The sequence below is a fragment of the Argopecten irradians genome, chromosome 12, assembly GCF_041381155.1.
Source record: "Argopecten irradians isolate NY chromosome 12, Ai_NY, whole genome shotgun sequence".
In the NCBI taxonomy this organism is placed as follows: Eukaryota; Metazoa; Mollusca; class Bivalvia; order Pectinida; family Pectinidae; genus Argopecten; species Argopecten irradians.
The window spans coordinates 28,351,346-28,376,205 of NC_091145.1; the positions used below are offsets into that span (position 1 = coordinate 28,351,346).

At 35.6% G+C, this 24,860-nt stretch overlaps 1 protein-coding gene and 1 pseudogene across 2 annotated transcripts in view; both read right to left on the reverse strand.

The window, feature by feature from the left end:
- Nucleotides 1-2,181: 2,181 nt before the first annotated feature.
- Nucleotides 2,182-24,860, reverse strand: part of LOC138336792 (protection of telomeres protein 1-like) — a 28,922-nt gene continuing 6,243 nt past the window's right edge. Inside the window, exons 5-18 of one of the 2 annotated variants that reach the window (XM_069286356.1) lie at nucleotides 24,329-24,439; nucleotides 23,516-23,620; nucleotides 22,970-23,096; nucleotides 20,051-20,196; nucleotides 18,981-19,121; nucleotides 16,960-17,079; nucleotides 15,960-16,030; nucleotides 15,632-15,767; nucleotides 9,072-9,621; nucleotides 8,214-8,379; nucleotides 7,864-7,932; nucleotides 7,014-7,081; nucleotides 4,975-5,069; nucleotides 2,182-2,703 (exon numbers count right to left, since the gene is read on the reverse strand). In XM_069286356.1, coding sequence (XP_069142457.1) covers nucleotides 2,512-2,703; nucleotides 4,975-5,069; nucleotides 7,014-7,081; nucleotides 7,864-7,932; nucleotides 8,214-8,379; nucleotides 9,072-9,621; nucleotides 15,632-15,767; nucleotides 15,960-16,030; nucleotides 16,960-17,079; nucleotides 18,981-19,121; nucleotides 20,051-20,196; nucleotides 22,970-23,096; nucleotides 23,516-23,620; nucleotides 24,329-24,439 — 2,097 coding nt within the window. In that variant the 3' untranslated portion in view covers nucleotides 2,182-2,511. Of the gene's footprint in view, nucleotides 2,704-4,974; nucleotides 5,070-7,013; nucleotides 7,085-7,863; nucleotides 7,933-8,213; nucleotides 8,380-9,071; nucleotides 9,622-15,631; nucleotides 15,768-15,959; nucleotides 16,031-16,959; nucleotides 17,080-18,980; nucleotides 19,122-20,050; nucleotides 20,197-22,969; nucleotides 23,097-23,515; nucleotides 23,621-24,328; nucleotides 24,440-24,860 lie in introns of both variants that reach the window. The other variant, XM_069286355.1, reaches the window with a different exon arrangement.
- Nucleotides 10,310-12,388, reverse strand: LOC138336478 (uncharacterized; annotated as a pseudogene).

A 24,860-nucleotide genomic window follows, 5' to 3' on the forward strand; every position in this document is an offset into this window, starting at 1 on the left:
TGGTAGCTGTTACGTCGAGTCCACCCTTACCCAGAATGAACTCCTCTACAATGAGGTGATTGGTAGCTGTCACGTCGAGTCCAGCCTTACCCAGAATGAACTCCTCTACGATGAGGTGATTGGTAGCTGTCATGTCGAGTCCAGCCTTACCCAGAATGAACTCCTCTACGATGAGGTGATTGGTAGCTGTCATGTCGAGTCCAGCCTTACCCAGAATGAACTCCTCTACAATGAGGTGATTGGTAGCTGTCACGTCGAGTCCAGCCTTACCCAGAATGAACTCCTCTACAATGAGGTGATTGGTAGCTGTCATGTCGAGTCCAGCCTTACCCAGACTGAACTCCTATACGATGAGGTGATTGGTAGCTGTTACGTTGAGTCCAGCCTTACCCAGAATGAACTCTTCTACGATGAGGTGATTGGTAGCTGTCACGTCGAGTCCAGAATTACCTAGACTGAACTCCTCTACAATGAGGTGATTGGTAGCTGTTACGTCGAGTCCAGCCTTACCCAGACTGAACTCCTCTACGATGAGGTGATTGGTAGCTGTCACGTGGAGTCCAGCCTTACCCAGAATGAACTCCTCTACGATGAGGTGATTGGTAGCTGTCAAGTCGAATCCAGCCTTACCCAGAATGAACTACTCTACAATGAGGTGATTGGTAGCTGTTACGTCGAGTCCAGCCTTACCCAAAATGAACTCCTCTACAATGAGGTGATTGGTAGCTGTCACGTGGAGTCCAGCCTTACCCAGAATGAACTCCTCTACGATGAGGTGATTGGTAGCTGTCATGTCGAGTCCAGCCTTACCCAGAATGAACTCTTCTACGATGAGGTGATTGGTAGCTGTCATGTCGAGTCCAGCCTTACCCAGAATGAACTCCTCTACAATGAGGTGATTGGTAGCTGTCACGTCGAGTCCAGCCTTACCCAGAATGAACTCTTCTACAATGAGGTGATTGGTAGCTGTCATGTCGAGTCCAGCCTTACCCAGACTGAACTCCTCTACGATGACGTGATTGGTAGCTGTCATGTCGAGTCCAGCCTTACCCAGACTCAACTCCTCTACGATGAGGTGATTGGTAGCTGTCATGTCGAGTCCAGCCTTACCCAGACTGAACTCCTCTACAATGAGGTGATTGGTAGCTGTCACGTCGAGTCCAGCCTTACCCAGACTGAACTCCTCTACGATGAGGTGATTGGTAGCTGTAGCTATTACACAGTCCTTCACTGGAGAAAGATGGTGGTACTCCAAACAAACGCCTAAACTGTCTGCTGATGGCCGTTTCTAAGCCTTCTACTGTTTATACACTTGTCTCTTACAACATCACCAACCAGGTCAACCGAAGGCCATGGTGGAATATCCAGGCATTGAACTTGCCAGATAGTCCATAGCCAGTCTTTTTCTTTTTCCCTCCGATATAATCAATGCTTTCTGAGGCTATCTTTATACCATTTACCAAGGCATTTGATGGGATTGTTAACTATTTAAGGGACAGTATTTCTTGGATTTCCAGCCGGAACTGCTGTATCCCCATCCTGATGGTATGTACCAGTAGGTCAGTCTGGGTTCAATGAACTCAAATCTATTTCATATCAATGGCTGTCAAAGATGACTAACATAGCACACTTACACCGAGGTGATACACAATGGCTGTCTTTCCACCAAAAACAGTTGATTGATGTAGATTGTAAAGAAACTAATTTTGAAAGTAACTTACCTTTTCAGAGTCACACGCCCGTCCCCTACAAGTGTTCATCACCACTTCTGGAGAAGGAGTTGAAGTTATATCAATCTCATTGATTAAACATGTTTTACAACTGTCTTATGCTTATAATTTTTACAACGCATCCCATATTACATTAAATTCATGTTACACGATGAGCATAAACTGACAGAATAATGTATCTCAAAGAAAAGAAAGTCTATTCTTGTTTACTTGGACTGACATTGATGTGCCATGAGTACGGAAAGAGTTTAAACAAAACTGATTTTTTTTTTTTTTTTTTAGATTATTCATTATAAATATGTACAACTTACATCTTGGTTTCATCATAAGCACCCCAATTGCTACAATTTTTTAAGAGACATGGGCGCTAATTACCGTGAATGCATTACTAAACATCCTTTGCTCATTTATTTCCCTTCCAACGTCATTAAAAGAAATATAAACAAATAAATTTCAAAATCAATTGATAAAAAATCTTTAATAACCAATATTTAACATAACAATATAAACCTATTGCACACCATGTGTTGTCCACTGATGGTTTCCAAGGCTCTATATGATCTATGCAGCAGTTGTTTAATATTTGGAGTCAAACATTAAAAAGAGTTCATAATAAATTATGTACTGTAATGAGATTGAAATAGAATATTAGAGTTTCATATTCTTTAACTTTTCACAAGTCACAGGTTTGAAGGTCACAACTATTATAGAAATTGTTGTCAAAAGTCCATATTCAAATGCATTTCTGTCATTAATTGTATCTACTAAACAATGTTGTTTGCTATGCGACACATGTGTCAAATATGTTATAACCCGTTCCATTACCACCACTGAAGGACATCACCCCACACTCAACCAGCGGTCTCTTTCCATTTACAGGGACGGAAATCTTGTCTAACTGGGCACAGACGTCACGAAAGATCTTCTGACTGGATACTACATCTCTTGGATCAATGTCTTTGAAAAATGTCACCTGAAATTGACACAGGTATGATAGAAAAAGATACAAGAGCTGAACTTCATGATATTTCTATTTCTACTATTTTGTGGTTTTAAACTTTTGCATAAATTTTTCAAGACTTCAAAATAAGCCTATGAAAAAATGACATGTCTTATTTTAAGCAACCACAAGAAGAAAGCTGATAAAAACACATACCGGGTACATTCACTGTTAGACAGTATACATGGAAAAATGAATTAAGGAACTGGTAACATAAAATGATGAAACCTATGCGACACAAAACTATATGATTTGCCATCTATAACAACATCCTGTGTTGTCCGTTCATAGTGAACAGAACTGATATTCAAAATACTAAACCATTCTATGATACAAAACCATGATACTAAACCATTCTATGATACTAAACCATTCTATAATACTAAACCATGATACTAATCCATTCTATGATACTAAACCATTCTACGATACTAAACCATTCTACGATACTTAACCATTCTATGATACTAAACCATTTTATGATACTAAACCATTCTACGATACTAAACCATTCTATGATACTAAACCATATTACGATACTAAACCATTCTATGATACTAAACCATTCTATGATACTAAACCATTCTACGATACTAAACCATTCTATGATACTAAACCATATTACGATACTAAACCATTCTATGATACTAAACCATTCTACGATAAACCATTCTATGATACTAAACCATTCTATGATACTAAACCATTCTACGATACTAAACCATTCTATGATACTAAACCATATTACGATACTAAACCATTCTATGATACTAAACCATTCTACGATACTTAACCATTCTATGATACTAAACCATTCTATGATACTAAACCATTCTACGATACTAAACCATTCTACGATACTAAACCATATTACGATACTAAACCATTCTACTAAACCAATCTATGATACTAAACCATTCTATGATACTAAACCATTCTATGATACTAAACCATTCTATAATACTAAACCATTCTACGATACTAAACCATATTACGATACTAAACCATTCTATGATACTACCGGTAAACCATTCTACTAAACCATTCTATGATACTAAACCATTCTATGATACTAAACCATTCTACGATACTAAACCATATTACGATACTAAACCATTCTACTAAACCAATCTATGATACTAAACTATTCTATGATACTAAACCATTCTATGATACAAAACCATTCTATGATACTAACCCATGATACTAAACCATTCTATGATACGTAATCATTCTATGATACTAAACCATGATACTAAACCATTCTATGATACTAAACCATTCTATGATACAAAACCATTCTATGATACTAACCCATGATACTAAACCATTCTATGATACTAAACTATTCTATGATACTAAACCATTCTACGATACTAAACCATTCTACGATACTTAACCATTCTAGGATACTAAACCATTCTATGATACTAAACCATTCTACGATACTAAACGATATTACGATACTAAACCATTCTATGATACTAAACCATTCTACTAAACCATTCTATGATACTAAACCATATTACGATACTAAACCATTCTATGATACTAAACCATTCTACTAAACCATTCTATGATACTAAACCATTCTATGATACTAAACCATTCTACGATACTAAACCATTCTATGATATAAACTATTCTATGATACTAAACCATTCTATGATACTAAACCATTCTATGATACTAAACCATTCTATGATACTAAACCATTCTATGATACTAAACCATTCTATGATACTAAACCATTCTATGATACTAAACCATTCTATGATACTAAACCATTCTATGATACTAAACCATTCTATGATATAAACTATTCTATGATACTAAACCATTCTATGATACTAAACCATTCTATGATATAAACCATTCTTTGATACTAAACCATTCTATGTTACAAAACCATTCAATGATATAAACCATTCAATGATATAAACCATTCTATGTTACTAAACCATTCTGTGATACTAAACCATTCTATGATACTACACCATTCTATGATACTAAACCATTCTATATTCTCTATTGTCCTTTTACGAAATCTGTAATGCCAGGCACATAATTTTGCACCTCATCCAATAAATATTGTTAAGGACTTGCACTGCAAAGAGTTTTTTCGTTTTTTGTATTTTTCCTTTAGAATCAATTTACATTACCGTAACCTCTTTACAAATGAAACTATAAATACAACCTCTACATTAACTACTGATTTATATGTAATCTACAATATAAACTTACTGCTTCTTCTTTCCACAAATTAGCCTGAATCCATCCTGTATTGTCTCGAATTAACAGCCTCAACATGAATGTGTACTTCAGGTCCACAGTCTGGCCTACAAATATAATCACAAACATGAATGTATACTTCAGGTCCACAGTCTGGCCTACAAATATAATCACAAACATGAATGTGTACTTCAGGTCCACAGTCTGGCCTACAAATATAATCACAAACATGAATGTGTACTTCAGGTCCACAGTCTGGCCTACAAATATAATCACAAACATGAATGTGTACTTCAGGTCCACAGTCTGGCCTACAAATATAATCACAAACATGAATGTGTACTTCAGGTCCACAGTCTGGCCTACAAATATAATCACAAACATGAATGTGTACTTCAGGTCCACAGTCTGGCCTACAAATATAATCACAAACATGAATGTGTACTTCAGGTCCACAGTCTGGCCTACAAATATAATCACAAACATGAATGTGTACTTCAGGTCCACAGTCTGGCCTACAAATATAATCACAAACATGAATGTATACTTCAGGTCCACACTCTGGCCTACAAATATAATCACAAACATGAATGTGTACTTCAGGTCCACACTCTGGCCTACAAATATAATCACAAACATGAATGTGTACTTCAGGTCCACACTCTGGCCTACAAATATAATCACAAACATGAATGTATACTTCAGGTCCACAGTCTGGCCTACAAATATAATCACAAACATGAATGTATACTTCAGGTCCACAGTCTGGCCTACAAATATAATCACAAACATGAATGTGTACTTCAGGTCCACACTCTGGCCTACAAATATAATCACAAACATGAATGTATACTTCAGGTCCACAGTCTGGCCTACAAATATAATCACAAACATGAATGTATACTTCAGGTCCACAGTCTGGCCTACAAATATAATCACAAACATGAATGTATACTTCAGGTCCACAGTCTGGCCTACAAATATAATCACAAACAAAATACTACTGTATATACCTACACCTACATTATGTAAGCGGGAAAATAGGAATAAAACACAGCTGTATTCTGAGTAAAGTAAACAGCATAATTGTTAGCATAGCTTCATCTGTCATGGTGTTGTATAGGTTGTGTATAATGTTGGTCATTAACTTTAATTCGGAATGACCATTTGAAAAAAATTAAAGCAAAATAAGCTTTTAAAGGCTCACTACCTTTCTGAAACAAAACAAAAAAGTTTCTTAAAAACTAGTAATTATAATAACATAAAAAAAATATATATGGATGGCCAAAGATGAGGTTACCACACCAAACAAATGCAAGATTTCTTGCGTGATCTATGTTAACAGTTCAGATTCATTGCGCTGTTTTGCCATCTGGTGCAGTGATATTCAACTAACATGCGGTAATTAGTACGACGTGGGAAACATAAGACGACCCGCGTTATAAAAATTAACATTTGATTTATTCAAATTAAATTGTTCAGAATTTGTGATAAGAAGTCTAGTATTATGGGGAAGTAAATAACTTTTGCAACTCTATAAAATTATCGATCTAGTTTTACATTCATATTTTAAAAATTAAAAGCCCTTTCGAAAAAGTAGTGGGTCTTTAAAGAAATGGATAACTTAAGAATTGTGCTTTTTTGTTGCTTTTAAGTCCTACTCACAGCCAGGGTCATTTAAGGATGTGCCAGGTTTAGGTAGTCAAGGAAAGCTGGAGTACCAGCAAAAAAACCACCGACCAGTGGTCTGTGCCTGCTAATATTGCTCCACATGGGGATTCACATGGGGATTCAAACTCACGCCCCAGAAGTGGATGACTTGTGGAATTTGTCGGTATGGGTTACAACCACATGGCCACTGCAGCCAAGAATATGGGTTTTTTTTTTAATTATCATTTATAATCTCATAAAAAAATGGATGATTCAAGATGGCTATTTTAGAGTTGAGGAAGGTTGTATTTAAATTAGCTTGAAATAAGGAGCTTACAAAAACTTAAACTTAAAGGAAAATGACAGACTGCATGTGTAAGTAAACTTTTACTTATACTTACAGGTTGGACATTTGTAGTAATGTACTCCCGCCTCCACATGGCTGATCTTCAATGAAGCACTTTGGCTGCTACTGGAGGCAAATGGAATCATTTACATTGCTATCAAGTTCATAGATACAACGAACAAGTAATGATAGCCCAGTCAACTAATCAAAGTATTCTGAGAATCTTACTTAAATACAAAATAAAACATTCAAACATTATTGAATTTGAATCCAGCTGCTTCTTGCAAAAAAAAACCTGCAGACTACATGATTTAAAAACATCTGTAGACTACTTGATCATGAAACGAGGAGTCTGAAGAAATAATGTTGTTGGTGGTTTTTTTTTCTGAACTCATGAAATCTGTGGATGACATGAACTCTATGATTTACAAAACATAAAGCAATATAGTTGAACAGATTTTTAAATTTCAATCAAGAATTGAAGGTACAATTCTATCAATTGTGAATTTCTCTCATCATGTTAAAGCATCCTGCAATTCTACAAAAAGGGTGACCCTAATACGAGGGTTTCGAGATCCCAAAACGAAGTTGGCAAAGTACATTTTACCGTCGATTAGTCCCACCTTCTGGTGATTATGACGTCACGAAACTCGCGTCAAATGATGACGTCATAATCACCGGATGGTGGGACTAATCGACAATAACTTGTACTTAACCCACGTCGTTTTGGGATCTCGAAACCCCCGTATTGAATATGTATAGCTGATAACCTGAAGATAATCATTTAATACTGAAATTAGCCCAGTGTGGGCAATCTACCAGAACCAGCAGTATGCAAAATATTACCTCAAGGCAACAAGATTTCTCAAATCATTTTGTTCTATTTATTTGATAAGATAACTGACCTTGTAGAAGAGGTTGGTTCATGGTCAGAATCACCATTCAGCTTTGGTAAAGAGTCACTGAAATTCAAACTAGAAAAAAAAATAAAGAAGATTTACAAGATTTTCGAAGTATGTTTAAAATTCTAAGAATTTAAAACATTCAATATAAATTGTTACATGCAACCTTTATCTAAATAATCCTTTATATTTTGATATATAAACTTTTGTTGAAAATTGCATTTCAGCTTGTTGTTAAAGAGAATCAAATCCATATCTACCTAGCCTATTTTTTTCAAAAGCTATTGATAGTGATTTTCTTTCCTACATAACTCTAGTTCTGTAAACTTCACTACAGGTTAAAGTGTACTTACAGACAGTTACACTGGGAACAATAGAGTCTGACCAGGTCCTCCGGAGTCTGGATAGGACACGGAAAATACTCCTCTATCCGACCCAGAACTCGGAACTTGTACGGAACAGAATGAGATTCTATATCTTGGATGTTGGTTACTTGTACATGAGGATGATTCAACACGACTGGAAAGGGAGATTACAAATATCAAACTACAAATTCAGACTTTAACTACTAGAATATATAGGATATTAAATGCATGCTCATTTCATGATATTTTGTGAAACAAGTCTATGAAATTTTTATTTTTGCGAGCCTTGGGAAGAAAAAATAAATTTCGAGACGAGTTTCATAAACTCTCACATATGAAATGAACACAAATTTAGGATATTTCCTATCACATAACAACAATTTACATTTCAAAGAATCCCAATGTCAGAATGAGTTGGAAAAATCCAGCAGAGGCTGTCATTTTGTCAGAATGTCCTTATGATTAGTAACTAGTGTTACATCATTTTTTACTGATGTCAAGCCATGACCATAACATAATAAATTTCCAGTCAATGAAAAGCTCTCTATGTTATATTTAACAAGTGATATATGCAAAATATTACATCAGTGAATTCACAGGATATCATGTGGAATATGTGATAAAGCATGGTATATTTGCAAAAATCACTTGTAAAAGACAACGATAAATCTAAATCAAGTTTCTATACCCGCAACTTTGTATCTTACCACAAAAATATTAAACAGCATTAAAATTCAATTTTAAATCTGTGAAAAAGCTCTGACATCTATTGATTTGGAACAAAATACCACAAAATTTAGTAGCTATAAACTTAAGTTGATGAACAGTAAAGAGAAATCTCCTTACCTGTCTCTGTTTGTAACATACATCTGTCAACAATATCCTGAGAAGCTGGTTGGTTACAAGAGCTGTCACAGGATAATTCCAAAGCAGACTGGTCGGAAGTAATGTCAGAAATGTCACAATTTTGATTTGCATTTTTTCCTCTTAAACTTGACCTAGTTCGTTTGCTCACAGAGACATTGTCAAGGTCATTCTGTGGGTCCTCCTCATTGTCCTTTCTTGTCCTTTTTCTGTTGTTTGTGCTGCGCGGTGACGAACTATCGACCTTATTTTCCTGAACATTTGGTCGACCAACTCCACTCCTGTCCCCCTCTGTCATTGATCCTTCAAACGTATCCGCATCCAAAACCTCTGGAGGCGGAGCTACACTATCTAAAGTGTCAATCAACTTTAAAATGTCCTGTGAATCTGCTGCCATAATTTTGAGGCCCCGCCCATAAGAGGTACCTCTATGTATAACCAGTTCTAGAGTTGGCAGGACAGACTTGTCCCGAGCTGCAGCAGTTTTTAAGACAGGTGAGTGGAGATTGCTGAGTTTGATGAACTGTCCAGGCTGTGAAAATAAAAGGAAGATCTACAAGATCATGATATTTTTATCCAGAAGAACTCTGGACCTCTGGCTTTACTAGTCTAAAGCTCAGCTAATGCAATCAAACTAAACAGAAGACCTCTATGTGCTGTTGAGATGTAAACTATTCTTTATGCGGGAAGTGTTGGGATGTTTCGACATGATATATCTTTGTATATTACAGAGTTATCTTCCTTGTAGAGATATCAATTATGGAGTCATTATTTTGTGAGTAAAACTCACACTCTGAAAATGTTCACAAACATGTGAAGTCACAATTAATACATACATACCCTCATGGGCAGATAACTTTTGAACATGTCAATATGGAATATAATCAGATGTGTTGTCTTATCAATTTCATATATTGCTCTTATCAATTTCATATATTGCTAGAGTCCCTCCCCCAACCCTGTAAGCTGTACTTTATCATAAATGTATTTGCTAGAATTTTCTCTTCTCTCTGTATTAATCTCCGCAGTATCAACTTTGTACATTACACTAGTCTTTTCTATCACATATAAAGACTTTGCCTGTATATTTAAGCAATAAACTGTTACCAGATGGGGCATACAGTTGATATGAAGCCAATCCGGGTGGAAGATCAATGGAATGGCGCCCATATCAACTGTATGCCCCATCTGGTAACAGTTTTTTACTTATATTCTTTTACTTATATTTCCATTCCGAACATTAAAAATAAAACTATACTCCAGCAACATTTGAATTTCCCGCCCGTGGTAGTATATTGACGTCACCAGTTCAATAAATGGAATGGCCTATATCCTCACCCTCGCGATATAGTTCCCCCGTAAAAAGTGTATAAAACAAACAAACAAAACCTGTGAGACTGTTACTTTAATTTCACGTAATTACGGTTACTATCAAGCATGCTGTATAGATTTAAAATCGGACATCAAAAACACTGAATGAAATATTAGTCCACTATTTGTGAGCGGAAGTACATGTATGCATTGTCAGTGACGCGGTGCGACGATCAGTACTGCAGGCAAACAATCGTGATTACTTTGTAAGGTTTATGGTACAACCATAGAATGTGGCGTTGCTGAAAAACCCTGGGGTAGACATCATTGCTGTATTTGACTGGAATGTTATCTGTGACACTGTAACTGGGATGTTACGAGGTGTCTGATCCGGTAAGGGGATTGCGAGCTGGTCATCAGTGACGGTGTAATCACGTGTATCAACACGCTGAACAGTTGCGGCCGCGGGGACATTTGGTATGATTTTGGATCGTTCTTCTGTGGGAAGTGTTATTGCTGCGAGTGTAGAGCTAAGGGCTTGTTTTTGAGATGTAGATACGTTTCTGGTATATGACTTCAACGATAATTCACATTTGTGAGACGATAAAAACATGATGTGTCTTGCTTCATGACCATGGTCATTTAGGAATTGGATTGCAGTGGTTCTCAGGCAATGTGGTGTATAATTTTTTGTCATGCTAGCTGACTTGCAAATCACCGACATAAAAGTGCCAAGTGTTTTTTTGGGAAGTGGCTTACGCATGTACCAAGTAATATTTGTTGACGGATTTTCCATAGCATTTTTTCTGAATTGATTGAATAGGGAACATGGACCTTCAGTTGTGTCGCATTTCGAAAGCAAAAGTTTCAGCATTTTTACCAGACAACTTGCGGAATTAGTAATGTACATTCGTCTGTCAGTCGGGGCCTCGAAAGATTTTATCCCCCCCTTGATGATTCCTTTTCTTGCACAGAGTGATTGAGTGTGACATACTCTCTTCCACACGATTCGTCAACATTAAATGTGAAAGAATCTGTTGACAACTGGTTGTGGAATTCCATACCATGCGTTACAAAATGGATACTAAGATTATACCACACGTTTTGTCTAAGGATTATTGGATTATTAGGACCATTTGACAGGTAAGTGGAAATTGTCTTAGTCTGAGTTTTCGATCACAGGTTTATGTTGTGTTGGTTTTAGATTACCGGGCCGAGCACGTTCTTTCAACAGCCCGTCAAGAACTCCATATGCATGACGAAACTCCTTGTCCCTGATGATATCGATGTTGCGGTGGATGTCTGATAAATATCGATTTATTGCCCCTCTTATATTTATTAGAGTATTTCTATGGTAAAGTTGTTGACCAGGTTGGTTGTCTTTTGTTTGGGTCGTGCCTCTGCGTAAAACTTTTTCAGGGCTGTGGATAACTCTTCCACCCCTGCACTTTCCATATCAAGTGGCCCGCCCCTACTCTCTGTATTCCAATCTGAATATAAAGTAAACATGTCGTTAGTTTCATGCCCATCTATTCGCCTTATCGATATATTGTCAGGTACGTAGTTGGTACTGTGTAAAATTGGAACATTGTGACTGCTTGTATAAACAATTAGGTGGTCCATTAGTTTCAATTAACATTTTGTTCTAGTTACACAGTATTTTGTACACTTCAATAATGTTAGGCCTTGCTGTTACAATTGCACTTACCTTGAAAAACTCTCATCCCCCAGGTGGTGTTTTTCTTAGTATTTGTTGCCTGCCTATTGTCAAAGAGAATGTCTATTTCTTCTTCAGTTACAGTTGGAAACCTTGTCGATTTAGCAGTATTACTAGGTCTGTTTTCTGGCAATACTGGCGTTTCTGGCCATGGCAAATCTTCCAGGGCTGGTCGCGTTAATTCATGCTCCAGTCTCATGATGTCCAAAGTAGTAATTGTTGCGTTGGAAGCGTCGGTTGCAGCTAAATCTTCAATCTCTTCAAATGTCATATTTAGCAATAATTCCTCGTCGCTACCAGAAAGTTCATTGTAATAGATATCCTCTGGTAGCTCAATGTGAAAATTTCAGACCGTACCAGATTCTAGAGGAGTCAATGACTCCAAAGGAAGTGTTTCATCCATTTTTAGTGGGAATCGAACCAATGGCAATTGCAGTAGACGACACACGCAGTCCACAGAATATATATTTTTTTCGTTAATTTTGTAGGGACCTCTTACTAATTAAAATAACAAAAACAGATCGTTTTTATGATTTTTATAATTATTGAATTTATATAATATTGGTTGTTTAAAAAATATTGATTTTGTAAGAAAAAATATTCAGTGCTAGAATCTAGGCTATGTTTATAGTACTTACGTTACTGTACATAAATATTCATACGAATAACCAGATTGGAGTTCATAGCCTGATACTGCCAATCTGGTTTAACATAGATTAAATGGGAAAATAAAAGTAAAATGGAAATATATTGCTATATATCTTTCAAACGTATAATCCAAAAAAGAATCTCTTTATCTTTAGTGTTATCATATTTCAAGTTTAATCTAACCTGTGTAATACTTCAGAGTTCTTTCTCGCCTTTATAAATCTCACCTGTATCCATCATACCTGTATATCAATCTCACCTGTATATCCCACATGTATATAATCTCACCTTTATCCACCTTACCTGTATATAAACCTCACCTGTATCCACCTAACCTGTATATAAATTGCACCTGTATCCACTTTACCTGTATATAAATCTCATCTGTATCCACCTTACATGTATATAAATCTCATCTGTATCCACCTTACCTGTATATAAACCTCACCTCTATCCATCTCACCTGTATATAAATCTCACCAGTATCCACCTTACCTGTATATAAATCTCACTTGTATCCACCTTACCTGTATATAAACCTCACCTGTATCCACCTTACCTGTATATAAACCTCACCTGTATCCACCTTACCTGTATATAAACCTCACCTGTATCCACCTTACCTGTATATTAACCTCACCTGTATCCACCTTACCTGTATATTAACCTCACCTGTATCCACCTTACCTGTATATAAATCTCACCTGTATCTACCTTACCTGTATATTAACCTCACCTGTATCCACCTTACCTGTATATTAACCTCACCTGTATCCACCTTACCTGACAGTGTATATAAATCTCAACTGTATCCACCTTAACTGTATATAAATCTCACCTCTATTCACCTTACCTGTATATAAATCTCATCTGTATCCACCTTACATGTATATAAATCTCATCTGTATCCACCTTACCTGTATATAAACCTCACCTCTATCCATCTCACCTGTATATCAATCTCACCTGTATATCCCACATGTATATAATCTCACCTTTATCCACCTTACCTGTATATAAACCTCACCTGTATCCACCTTACCTGTATATAAATTGCACCTGTATCCACTTTACCTGTATATAAATCTCATCTGTATCCACCTTACATGTATATAAATCTCATCTGTATCCACCTTACCTGTATATAAACGTCACCTCTATCCATCTCACCTGTATATAAATCTCACCTGTATCCATCTTACCTGTATATTAACCTCACCTGTATCCACCTTACCTGTATATTAACATCACCTGTATCCACCTTACCTGTATATTAACCTCACCTCTATCCATCTCACCTGTATATAAATCTCACCTGTATCCATCTTACCTGTATATTAATCTCACCAATATCCATCTTACCTGTATATAAACCTCACCTGTATCCACCTTACCTGTATATAAATCTCACCTGTATCTACCTTACCTGTATATAAATCTCACCTGTATCCACCTTACATGTATATAAATCTCACATGTATCCACCTTACCTGTATACAAGGACATAGTCATTCAGATCCCCCGCCAATGGAGATATCAAAGCTGAAGTAAGTTTGATTGTGGAGACTTATGTGCATGAAAAAAAAAACAGGAAAAAGGAAGTTGAGCTAAAGAAAGATGGAGTATAATTCAAGTAGTGCGGGGCTGCAATTGTTGAATCAGGTATACAGCCTTGACATTTATATTACACTACATACATAAAGATGGGTGGAGTTTTGCAAAGTAACATTTACCATTTACCATGATATTTTCAGCAATTTTTCCATGGTAACGGAAAAAGTGCAAAAAGTGAAAACCTAAAAATAGCAAAAGGCACTAATAGACCATAAGAACAATGTGTCTATGACGTTTCATGGAAATATCTCTGCTGGTTTTAGAGTTGTGCTCCGGAAACGATTCTTACACAAAAATCTGCCATTTTCAGCAATGTTTCCATGGTTACAGAAAAAAGTACAAAAAGTGAAAACCTTAAAATAGCAAAAGGCACTACTATACCATAAGACTAATGTGCCTATGGAGTTCCGTGCATATATCTCAACTGGTTTTCCAGTTATGCTGCGGAAACGAACCTGGTACAAAAATATGATATTTTCAGCAATGTTTCCATGGTTACGGAAAAAGTGCAAAAAATGAAAACCTAAAAATAGCAAAAGGCACTACTAGACCATAAGAACAATGTGTCTATGAAGTTTCATGGAAATATCTCTGCTGGTTTTAGAGTTGTGCTCCGGAAACGATTCTTACACAAAAATCTGCTATTTTCAGCAATGTTTCCATGGTTACAGAAAAAAGTACAAAAAGAGAAAACCTTAAAATAGCAAAAGGCACTACTAGACCATAAGACCAATGTGTCTATGAAGTTTCGTGGAAATATCTCTTCTGGTTTTAGAGTTATGCTCCGGAAACGAACCTGGTACAAAAATATGATATTTTCAGCAATGTTTCCATGGTTACGGAAAAAATGCAAAAAATGAAAACCTAAAAATAGCAAAAGGCACTACTAGACCATATGACCAATGTGTGTATGAAGTTTCGTTGAAATATCTCTACTGGTTTTAGAGTTATGCTCCGGAAACCATTCGTACGGACGGACAGGTGGACGGACAGACGGACGGAACCCATTTGTATATCCCCCGCCAACTTAGTTGGGCGGGGGATGATAAACTTCACCTGTATCCATCTTACCTGTATATTAACCTCACCTGTATCCACCTTACCTGTATATTAACATCACCTGTATCCACCTTACCTGTATATAAATCTCACCTGTATCCACCTTACCTGTATATAAATCTCACTCGTATCCACCTTACCTTATATAAATCTCACCCGTATCCACTTACATGTATATAAATATCCACCTTACCTGTATTTTAGTTGCTGAGAGACAGTGGTCATCATAAAGAGCCACATCTACAGCCCAGTCCTTTGCTCTGGCGTTCAATTGTTCATCAGTTCTTCTGACGTGGGTGTTGGGTTCTGCTTCCATTTCTCTGATCGTACTGAAAACAAACAAATGACACCTGCAAAGTCTTATAAAATAACTTGAAAACAAACTTTCATCTGTATGATCACAAGGAGCCCTGCCTTTGCGTAGTTGACCCTTTGCTGCAGTAAATGACTAGTCGCCCAAAACATCTTTAAAAACCAATTTTCATTAAATCACAGCAATTTTAGTTAAAAATGATACTCACTAAACAGTTTTTGTACCATCCCATACACGGAATGTCACACAGGTGTCATCCACAACTTGAACGGATATAACCTATAAGAAATGAATACAGCTGTAAGTTAAAAGTGCAATTCACAACATCATATTTACATTTTTTCTCTCTGAACTGAACTGAGTCTATGGCGATATATTTACATTTTGCCACAGAGACTCCCATTACTCTAATGATAAACATGATCTGCATTATGAGCCAATAAATGCAGCTTAGACTTGGTGTAGTAATATCTATATGAATGAATGTGAGTCTTGTTTACTGTTAGTCCGCACAGGAAAAATTGACATTGTTGTTGAATGAACCTTGTTGGTTATGAAATCATAGAAAATCTTTTAAATGTCTGGATATTTGAAAGTAAACTGAAAAGGTGTTGAAAAACATTGAGATTTTGTTGTCCTAATGGGCGCTATTCTATTTATCTCCCATCCAGATTGCATTTATATCTCTAATAAATGTAATCTAACAATCCTTTAATTGTTAAATAACTTTAAAGCAGATGCCCCAAAATGAGTAAATAACACAACTATAAGCATTAAACTCTCTAATGGGAATCAGTATTATACATTGCTATGACAACACCTAAAAGTAAAATAGGGGTTGGAGGATTTATAGACAAACTAAAATAGTTTTGTAAAAAGATGGATGTTTGGTAATTCGTGTGTTACAAAACTTTATAAGGTTGGACTTTGTTACCTCAAACTTGTATAAATCGAAAACCTTGTTTAAATTTGAAGTATTGTGTTGGTCCCGACAAATATTTTCACTCCATATTCAAATAACTTGGATTGTTACCACGGTGTTACCAAAAGATTTGACAATATAGATAGATGATTCTCATTTTCCCTGGGATAAGGTGTAGACTAGTACATAAAATGACAGATTACCGGATGACGTCCCACGTCATACACCAGATCCTGTGCCCTTATTAGGTCATTATTTTGATTTTCTGTTTCCCATTGATACTTACCTGACATGTTAAATCAAAGTACAGCCCTGGGAGAATGTCCTCAATATGTTTGTTTCTCATTCTGTCTTCCTGGCTCAACCGAATTTCATCATTTTTCTGCCAAGTCCTTAATTCTTCAATCTACAATTTTTTTTATAATTAAAAACAATTGTGATTTTTTATTAACCTCATTGTATTTTAAACAGACGTAGTCCAGAGGTAGGTATTCAATCAGGAGCTGATCTTTTAAGAAGATTAACACAAAAAGTATAATTTGGTTCAGTCATTCTATCATTGAATAAAACTTTGTTTTTATTGCAAGATAACCAGTTTTCTATAATTTGCATAAAGCAATTAAAAGGGGAATATTTTGCAAATTAAATTAAAGTTGCCTCATTAAGTAGTAGTGTAGAATATATATTTCAAACAAATTGAAAGATAAACTGATGACCTTTATAAGTATTAACCTTTATAAGTATTAACCTTTTTAAGTATTAACCTTTATAAGTATTAACCTTTATAAGTATTGACCTATTGACCTTTATAAGTATGAACCTTTTATAAGTATTGACCTTTTTAAGTATGAACCTTTATAAGTATTAACCTTTATAAGTATTAACCTTTTATAAGTATTGACATTTAAGTATTGACCTTCATAAATATTAACCTTTTTAAGTATTAACCTTTATAAGTATTAACCTTTATAAGTATTGACCTTTATAAGTATTGACCTATTGACCTTTTTAAGTATGAACCTTTTATAAGTATTGACCTTTATAAGTATGAACCTTTATAAGTATTGACCTTATAAGTATTAAAGTTATATTGCTGCTAATTTCACTGTAACGATATGTAACTAAAACATTTGATATTTAAACATTGACATGTAATTTGATGATTTAGCTTTCCAAAAGCATATGTCGGCCTATAAGAGAGCCGAAATCTAGGGATCATATATTCCTTGTTTTGAATAAAGGCCTTCAATCACCGCCATGTTCAGTGACTTCGGGTTTTGTCGGATTCCGAATCGTATCACGTGGCTGACGTTCAACACGGCCTGCACGTGGTGAGCCAGGTAACTAGCGTACGCGTATGTGTTTGTTTATGTTTTCCTTCTGGCTAATATGAGCAAATCATGCTGGTATATGTCCACAGATTGAGTATTTGAAACATCCAACTTACACATTGCCGTAAAATATTGTGTGTATCAAATATTGTAATTTGCGAGCATTATTTTCTTTGTAGATAGAGTCTGCTGAGGTCGACCACGTGTTTTGTTTATGAAAAATTGTTGAAATTTTCTCTTGGTTTCACAACTCTCGTTTTACTTCAAGATTGTTGCGACGATGTTCGGAAGAGTTCGGAATGATTCGGCATCTTTCGGGCCTATTTTTCACGTGTACATATTAAAAAGATTTTTTACTTTCATAATTAAAAATACTTCCAGTGCTGCAACTTTATGAAAAGTGGTATAATTAGAAAGTTTAAAACTTAGACAGATGGAGAAAAATATGTATAACACTTTAACGGTTTTCACTATGACAAAAAGAGCGAAAGTTATAGACCATACAACTTTAACCTTAATAAGTATTAACCTTTATAAGTATAACCTTTATAAATGTTAACCTTTATAAGTATTGACCTTTATTATAAGTATTGAATATAACACTTCAGTAAGAAGAATCCAAAGTAAGAAAGTCCAGTAAATTTCATGTAGATAGAAGTTTAATATGAAGCTCATAATACTAACCGTATATCCAGATATTTTTGCAGGGATTGATATTTTCATGGATTGCAAATATTTGATCCATGAAAAATTCATGATTTATATATACTGTTACAGTTGAATCGCAAAATTTCAAAACCATTTAAATTTACATCATTTTCTCTTTTTAGTTCAAATCGTGAAAAGTTCGATCTCCAAAAATAACCGGAAATAGGGTAACACATTGCCTTACCTATGTGACACAAGAATTAAATACAAAGACAATAGCGACTGACAATAGAAAGTGGACTAAACATATGTTAGATGAAGTATTCACCTTCTGTTTGTCTTTCTCTGTGAATGTGAAATTGCTGGATGATGCTCTCGGCTCCATAGGAGCACCAGCTACTCCACTTACAGTTAACCAGGAAAATCCCGGACAATTCTGTCCCTGAAGGTCACCATTGTACGTACATATCTGTTTAAACAAATTGAATGATATTTAATTCAACATTCATGTATGTGGCAGAAGCCAATTGACATATTTTCAAACAACAAATCCTTCTCAAACACTGTTGTTTATCTTCCTAAAAAGGAGGAATGGTCAAAATTAAGTCCAATAGTCTTTTTAAAGAAACAATGTAACCAAAATGTTTACAGATGATGTAGATGTTTTGTATGTCTGCAACCTTAGTCAAGACAGTTCATGTTTGTGTATTTTATTTTTTTTTTTTTTGCTACCTGAAGTGTAAATATTAATGTATGCTTGGTATTTGTGATCTTTATAAAGATGTGATACTACCTTAAGCCTGTGGTATCAAATATCTACTCTAAGGTAATGTTATAATGTTTACATGACTTTTAGTAATTGTACTACCTGATTTGGTATTTGTGCTACAGTGTTCAGATATGATATTTGTTTACATGACTTTGGAATTTTTGCTACCTTAAGCCTGTGGAGTTGAATGATATCTCCAACATATACATAGAGGATATTTCTTGTTTCTTGATGAATACCAGTTATATTTCTTTTTCACAAGTGCGACGCACAAGAGAAAAATGTTAAAGTTTCCACTTCACAAGATGAAATATTACTGGTATTCATCAAGAAAAAAAGGAATATTCTATTTACCCCATTTGTTTTTTCGCTTCCATTTACAGAAGACCATCACTACTAGTTCCGCAAAAGGTTATTCCGCCATTGTATTTTACAAAGTTATTTGCCTTTGCGATTATTACGTCGTATTTTTGTGAGCATAACAAAAGTGATATTTTCTCTGCAGTGAAAATACCACTTACATGTATATTTTCACCATAAAACCTTATATTTGACTGTGAAAAATGTAATACAATATATTTGCTACCTTAAGAGTTATAATGTTTACATGACTTTGGTATTTGTGCTACCTTCAGCCTGTGGAATCTAATGATATCTCCAACATCTACTAAGGGTAACTTGGATTCATCCCAATGGAACAGCAGACACTTCAGCTTCTTCTTCGGCTCCGACTGACACACGCTTGGATCGACAATGGTCACCAGCATACTATAGTCTAGGATATGAGAGAATATAAAGAAATCACTTGTACAACAGTTTATGTTTTAACAGAGGTCAACACAGTCAACTATATATAGTCACCAGTATACCATAGATATACAGAAATCTCTTGTACAACAGTTTATATATAAACAGAGGTCAACATCATCGATTATATATAGGCACCAGCGTAATATAATCTAGGACAAGTAGATATACAGAAAACACTTATACAACAGTATATAAATATATTTAAGGAAGTAATCTAGTTCATTGTTTTCAGTCTATCATTCATTTTTGCTTCAATTTTGTTTTATTTTATTTATGTGTTTTTTTTTTCTTAAAGATACAGACATGTGTTACACTAATCTGTAGCATTTTACAGAGTTATCTGCCCTTGAAGGTTAAACTCGGATTATTATGTCATAATTTTATGGGTGTATCTTTTTTTGGTGCATATTTTTTAGAGAAAAGAACATGTTTTCACTCACAAAGTAATAATCAATTTTTATTTGTTTCATACTAAATCCGACTTTTTGATTGGTAGATTCTTTTTCTTCGTATACTATGAAGAAAAAATCTGAGAATGTCGCAAAACACCCAATGTTATCATGACATCACAATAGAGACATTGACGTTGCAAATTAATTTAGAAAAACTAATCCATTGGAAAATCAATGGAATCATACGTTTAAACAAATTTTGTTTTATCAAATAGTCTGAAAATTCAATTATAAGCATTGACTTCATCAGGTTATGAAATAAGAATTCACATAGTTTGCAAACAAAATTTCTTTCATAACCCAATGAAGTTAAAACAAGAGATCCCAGAGGGATCTTGGCGCCCACCAAAGAAAGATCTATGTCTGACAATGGAAAGAGGGATCTTTTCCCTGCTTTTCAAACTTTTTCAAACACATGACATATAAAATTTGAGACAGATCGCTATAGTACTTTCTAAGAAATAGTGGTAACAAACTTCAACAATGAAATCTAAGATGGTGGCCATCTTGTTTACCGATCAGTCCCGAAAGGCATTATGCATCAGTCCTAAAAGGTACTATGCACAACTAGGGTACAAGGGGAACCTACACATAAAATTTGAGAAAGATCCCTTCAGTACTTTCTGAGAAATAGCGGTAACAAACTTTAACAATCAAAATCCAATATGGCCGTCGGTCGACCATCTTGTTTACCGATCGGTCCCAATTAACAATATGCACAACTAGGGTCCTTGGGGAACCTTCATATGAAATTTGTAAACGATACCTTCAGTACTTTTTGAGAAATAGCGGTAACAAACTTTAACTATCAAAATCCAAGCCATCTTTTTGACCGATCGGTTCCAAAATGCAATATGCACAACTAGGGCCCTAGGGAAACCTATATATGAAATTTGAGAAAGATCCCTTCAGTACTTTTTGAGTAATAGCGGTAACAAACTTTAACTGTCAAAATCCAAGATGGCCACCTGTCGGCCATCTTGTTCACCGATCGGTCCCAAAATGTAATATGCACAACTAGGGTCCTAAGGGAACCTGTATATGAAATTTGAGAAAGATCCCTTCAGCACTTTTTGAGAAATAGCGGTAACAAACTTTAACTATCAAAATCCAAGATGGCCGCCTGTCGGCCATCTTGTTGACCGATCGGTCCCAAAATGCAATATGCACAACAAGGGTCCTAGGGGAACCTACATATGAAATTTGAGAAAGATCCCTTCAGTACTTTCTGAGAAATAGCGGTAACAAATTTTAACTATCAAAATCCAAGATGGCCGCCTGTTGGCCATCTTGTTGACCGATCGGTCCCAAAATGCAATATGCACAACTAGGGCCCTAGGGGAACCTATATATGAAATTTGAGAAAGATATCCCTGCAGTACTTTTTGAGAAATAGCGGTAACAAACTTTAACTATCAAAATCCAAGATGGCTGCCTGTCGGCCATCTTGTTGACCGATCAGTCCCAAAATGCAATATGCACAACTAGAGTCCTAGGGAAACCTGTACATAAAATTTGAGAAAGATCCCTTCAGCACTTTTTGAGAAATAGCGGTAACAAACTTTAACTATCAAAATCCAAGATGGCCACCTGTCGGCCATCTTGTTGACCGATCGGTCCCAAAATGCAATATGCACAACTAGAGTCCTAGCGGAACCTACATATGAAATTTGAGAAAGATCCCTTCAGCACTTTCTGAGAATTAGCGGTAACAAGAATTGTTAACGGACGGACGGACGGACGGACGGAAGGACGGACGGACGGACGACGGACCACGGACGAAAGGCGATTTGAATAGCCCACCATCTGATGATGGTGGGCTAAAAATAGTGACATCAATGCTTAAATGACATCAAAATCAAGACCTAATTGCAAGGGAGATAATTCTGTAATATCTACAGACGCTTGCTTTGCTAAACTTTTTTGTGACCTCGACAGAACAGCTCAAGGAATGCAGATTGACAAGAAATCGCGAAATTTTATGCCAAAATAATTTTAAATGAACAGACGCACCAACTTTCAATTTATATATTTTTCATGTAGATTTTACATCTACCACAACAGAAAGACAACTAGATAAAATATTTTTATTTTGTCTTTGCTCTCAATAGCAATTTTTTGTCAAAGCATAGTCCGAATTTTTTGATGAAATCCATACTAAATATGAACAATCTGTAGAAGTTCCCAGGTCTGTATCTAAAGACAGAATATGCCCTCCCCCTACCCCATTTCATGGCCGGAATATGAAAGCAGTACCAGAGTGATATGCCTGGCTGCTATACATACCATGTCCCCTGGTCTTACTGGGAGACCTGAAGAATTTCACAACGCCATAAACATCCACTACTGTGTTAGGTATCAGGGAGTTCAGCTGTGAATAGGTGTACTCCTTGGTAGCATCTTTTTTGGGGCTCTGTAGTTTTAAGAGAGAAAAAATAATTACGTTCTTATTATGCCAACATATTCCAGCTTTTATATTTTGTTTATCTCTTCCATTTTAAGCCTAGTCGTACAGTCCTAATCAGACCTCTATAGATCTCTATGGACTTTATTATGGTCCTAGATAGGAAACCTTTTAAGACAAAAAGAATAACAAATAAAAATTTTGTTAAGTTAAATACAGGATATTGAGATCAAAAAATGCTTTTTATATGCTGATCCTCAACCTACATGTTAACAATACAATATTACAATCAACATTAATTAACTTGGCAAACCAAAAGACAATGATTATTGGATTCCAACCCCAATCCTTTTTCCCCTAATGTCAGACCCTAGTAACATACTTTACCTTAACTTTTTGACACCAGAGTAAGTAATTAACTATGTTACCTTGTCTGTCTTTGGTGATTTTGTAACCGGAGACCCTTGACCATTCACTACATCAGAATTTGACGGTTCCTGGGAATCAATCAGAACTGGCTCTGGTTCTATGTACTGAAATTTTCATACAATGTATATGACAGTATTATTTACCAGTAATTCCAACTCCATAATGCGACAATTTTGTTCCACTTCTCCTGCGTAATTTATAAAACAGCACAATTGTCTAACAGAGAAGTAAATCACTTAGGATTGCCATGTCCTCAAATATTTAATCTTGAACATAGTTCTCAATTGGTTTCAGAAAGGATCTCACAACATTCCATTAGCAGTCAAGTTCTGATGGCTTTTATATGTCCCTTGTACTTCACTTTAAATGTATATTCTTCATCTATTATTCCATCTTTGCATATTACAGAGTTGCCTGAGGCAACCCTTGCAGGTAGGTGTCTATTGCGACATCATTATTTTGTAAGTAAAATTCAAGTTGTTTTCTCTGAAAAAGTATGACGTTACGCTCACAGAAACCTGACGTTACAATCAATACCTATCTGCGACGGCAGATAACTCAGTAATGCAAATGCAGAATATCAGCTGAAAAGGACATTTCATCACAGTTACTCTTACTGACAATATACACAATTCAGATTTCTTCCCCTAAAATGTACTTTGAAGATTCTACAAGTTATAACGCGATTAGCTAATCCAAAAAATCACTTAAATGTGACTCTGCAATGACCTTATTAGGATGTTGTCAGATTCTCTAGCAAAAATTGTGAAATATTGATACAAGTTTTAATCAAATTTATTGAATATACTCACCCAAACTTTTGGGGTGCTCATTTGTTCATCCACTACGACCTGACACGGATGCAACGACGGTTTGATACGAGGATTCTTTGTTACCTTAAACCCGCTAAGTACCAGAATATACTGCAACACAGGGGAGATAACTCAATAAGAATCAGGGAGCATGTAAGATATCAAACCAAAAACCATGTCACTTTGTTTAACAAAAATTATTTAATTTTACCTCTGTATCAGTATCTTAAAAAGTAACTTTCTTCCTACCACTCTCTCTACTATCCAGCGAGACATTCTGACATTTCGAATTCATGATACAGATTGCAGAAATATTGTACTGTCACACGAGATATTGGGAACCGGCACAAAGTTGAGATGCACAATGAAGTTAAAACATGACAGTGGAAACATGATTAGCCGTTCCTTGATTGGATTTCTACTGCTTTAATCAATATTCAAAATTTTAACTGAAGCATAGCTTTGTGCCGATACATTTTCCAAGAAATGCTAGTACCATATTTTGTGTCACTGAGCTAGGCCACTTCATTTT